Source organism: Pundamilia nyererei, unplaced genomic scaffold (assembly GCF_000239375.1).
Source record: "Pundamilia nyererei isolate P.nyererei 1_Seehausen unplaced genomic scaffold, PunNye1.0 scaffold00131, whole genome shotgun sequence".
Taxonomy (NCBI): Eukaryota; Metazoa; Chordata; class Actinopteri; order Cichliformes; family Cichlidae; genus Pundamilia; species Pundamilia nyererei.
The window spans coordinates 1,761,849-1,765,080 of NW_005187532.1; the positions used below are offsets into that span (position 1 = coordinate 1,761,849).

Here is a 3,232-nt window from a genome sequence, read left to right on the forward strand (position 1 = left end):
CTGTAGCTGCCTCCACCAGTGTGTGAGAGTGAATGAATAGTGGCATTGTGAAGTGCTTTGAGGTTCTCGAAAAGCACTATATAAATGCAATCATTATTATTTTAATTAAAAGAGGAAATAAATAGAGACCATGAGCTCTGTCACACCTGAGGTCATACATACAGCAAACATAACTGTTAATCATGCAGTTGTTCCAAACTTCAGATTTAATTTGCATCCTTTTAAAAGAGGCTCTGAGGTGGGAACATCTCATTTAGTCCACCACCTGCTGCCTCCACTCCTCTCTTCTTCTGCCTCTTCCTCAGCTCCTTCATTTGCATCTCTTGTGGGTGAAGCCAAGACACGAGTAACGAACTCGCTTTGAGAAATGACAACAGGAGGAGGAACACCGCTGAGTTACAGACAATCTCAAAGGAGAGACAAAGACAGGAAGTAGCAGCAGCTGAAACACAGCTGATGTGTCTAATGTCCAATTTGTTCTCTAATGTTTTCTATTGTTTTTGTATACATTCATCTGGTTTGTATGTATTTCAGCTGTTTGTTCAACAGTTCTGTTGTACATGTACAATGACAATAAAGGCTATTCTATTCTATTCTATTCTATTCTGATAAAACAGGAAATGGTTAAAGCAGAGATATGGGATGAGAAAGGTCAGGGAAAGGGAGGCGAAAACTACAAAACTGAAAAGAACCAAAAGTAACTGAACCTCCGAACCATAACAGCAGGTTATAGACGGCACCGGTGGGACTGTTGGCTTGTAATTGATGTGCTCTTCAGTTCCAGCTGCTTTCCTTGTGTTCCTCTCAGGTAAATATTTCAGATTTACACTGATGGATGTCAGCGGTGTTCTGTCAAGGGAAGCCAGGCAATGCCTGTCTGTGAAATCTACCAGTCACGGCTGTTTGCATCCATCTTTCACATAACTGCCATCTTGTGGCCACAGCTGGTCCTTGTCTCTGGAAGCAGAATTAACTCCACCTCTGGCTGGGCCTTGGGGCCTTGGGTCCTGGTTATTGTGTCGCCAGGGTTGTGGGTGGGTGCATGGGGCTCAGCCCTGGTGCGGGGGACCTCTAGTGCATTGGCCCAACTGGAGGGCTCTCTAACTGGTGGGGAGGCTGTTACATCTTTTCAGGAGGTCTCCTCTCTCCAGGAGCTCACTCTGGAGGTGGGGGAGAGGTGGAGAATGAACTCAACCCTGCGAGTCTGGGAGAAGATTGGATGATGGGGTGGGTGCAGTTTTTTATCTGCGGTGGGGTCGGGTGGCCACTTGCCCCTCCCTTGACGACCACATTACTCATACTCTCATAACACATACAGTATAGGGCGTTGGGGGTGGGCACGTCATACCGCGTCCAGAGGACGGTCTGTGTATTCAAACCCACCTCTGGCGCTGGTGCCCAGCCCTCAATTTTAAATGCATATACACACTGAGGGTTTTCGGGAGGAGCCGTGCTGCTCTCTGGCAGGAAGCACCATGCCCTCCTGTGTTTTAAATGCACTTGAGAACAGCACGCAGCAACACTACATATGAGCGGGCGGAGGGAGGTTTGGGGTCTTCACTCACCCCGGTTCTGTTAACCGTCAGACTGGGATGCGGGGCCTCCCTGCTACTGCAGATAAGGAGGCGGTCCGCTTTCCTCCACCCCAGAGAGAAGGGTTACACCTCCTGGGTCCAGGTACGGTTTGCCCCTGTGGGGGCGGGGTACCTGCACATGGAATATACGGTATGTTTGGGGAGTGTGACTGTGTGCACAGTGTCTGTTTGTGTCTGTCTATACGTTGGGTGAGTGCCGAGTGTTTGGTTGTGTATATGGGGTGGGAATGCACGTTTGTGTCCGCGTGCGCCTGTTCGTCTGTGTCTATATGTCAGGTTGGGTCTTAGACTCAACCTCTCTGGGAACATCTCAGGCCCTCCAAAGTACGGAGGCCGATCTCCCCTCACCACGCTCCCTGCCGGTGGCTGATGCCCTCAGATGTTGGTGTGTTGGTGGTTCTTGTGGACTGGGGCTGGGCGCTCATGTATGTATGTATGTATGTTTCTTCCCCCCTTTCTCACCGTCTCTTCTCCCCTCTCTTTCTTTCATTCTGTCTCCCAGTCATGTCTGTCCCGTTTGTAACAACTGAAAACAAAATAAAATAAATACATAATTATAATAAAGGTCAATCAAATGGACCAACATGGCAAGGCCATGATGATCCACTTGGTAAAGTAAAGCCGCTCGGCCTTTCTTGGCCTTTCTTGGCCTTTCTTGGCCTTCAGACAACAATTCTGATGCTAAAGATCCAAACGGGACAGACAAAAAAGAAAAAAAGAAAAAAGAATGAACTCCACCTGATTATGGAGCCGCTGAACTCCGTGTGGGGTTCATGTCATCGTGGGTGTGTCTGTGTCCTGTTAATCGGACAACACTAAGCTTGTCAAGCATCGTGTTTGCACATGTGCATTTTTGATGAACCTCTGGACTTTGATGGGAGGCTGATGGAAGATTAGCGTGTAGCTAATCTGTCGCTAAGCTCTGCTTTCACTGCTCTGACATCAGTACGATCTGCACTTTGTGTGGAAACACAGCCAGCGTTAGCAGGTAAACAATCACTTTCATTTATCATGTGAACCACCTCAGCCAAATAATGAGCTAATTCATTTAGCACCTTAGTACTGAAAGCTTTAATTATCGGGGGGGGGGGGGGGGTCACTTTCATGTACTAATTTCATGACAGAAAGAAAGTGTGAAATCATTTGTCCCAGACGGGGCTCCGGCTTCTTTGTCTGTAAGTTCCTGTTAATCATCTCCACCACTGGGAATAAAAATCCCCCAAACTGCAGTCAAACTGTTTAACACCTGTGTGCTCATTTAAAAATCAGCACTTTGTGTTTGTTTTTTCTCTTTGAGCTCATTTTATGGAAGAAAAGAAAAGTAAAGAGCTTCATATGCTGCGCTGTGTGTGTAGTTAGCTGTGAGGCCCAGCAGGGGGCAGCAGGAGCTTCACTCTGCAGCTCCACTCTGTGTGTTTAAACAGTCAGACACAAAGTGAGGGCGCTGTGAAGGAGGAAAAACGGCCGACAGGTTCACCTGCTCAGGTGACACACGAGCGCCACCGCAGCACGCACAGGTGAGTTTGAGTGAACAAAATGTAACGACTCACTCTCTGTCGATGACCAGGCAGGTGACCGGCTCCGTGGCAACCACGTTGGCTGTTCTGACATCCTCCCTGTGGACCACACACACACAC

General features: G+C 48.2%; 1 protein-coding gene across 1 annotated transcript in view; it reads right to left on the reverse strand.

Annotated features, from left to right (window-relative positions):
* The window catches only part of LOC102206406 (cGMP-dependent protein kinase 1-like), a 71,915-nt gene that overhangs the window by 18,145 nt on the left and 50,538 nt on the right, over positions 1-3,232 (reverse strand). Inside the window, exon 8 of the mRNA XM_005743438.2 lies at positions 3,146-3,211. Coding sequence (XP_005743495.1) covers positions 3,146-3,211 — 66 coding nt within the window. The remainder of the gene's footprint in view (positions 1-3,145; positions 3,212-3,232) is intronic.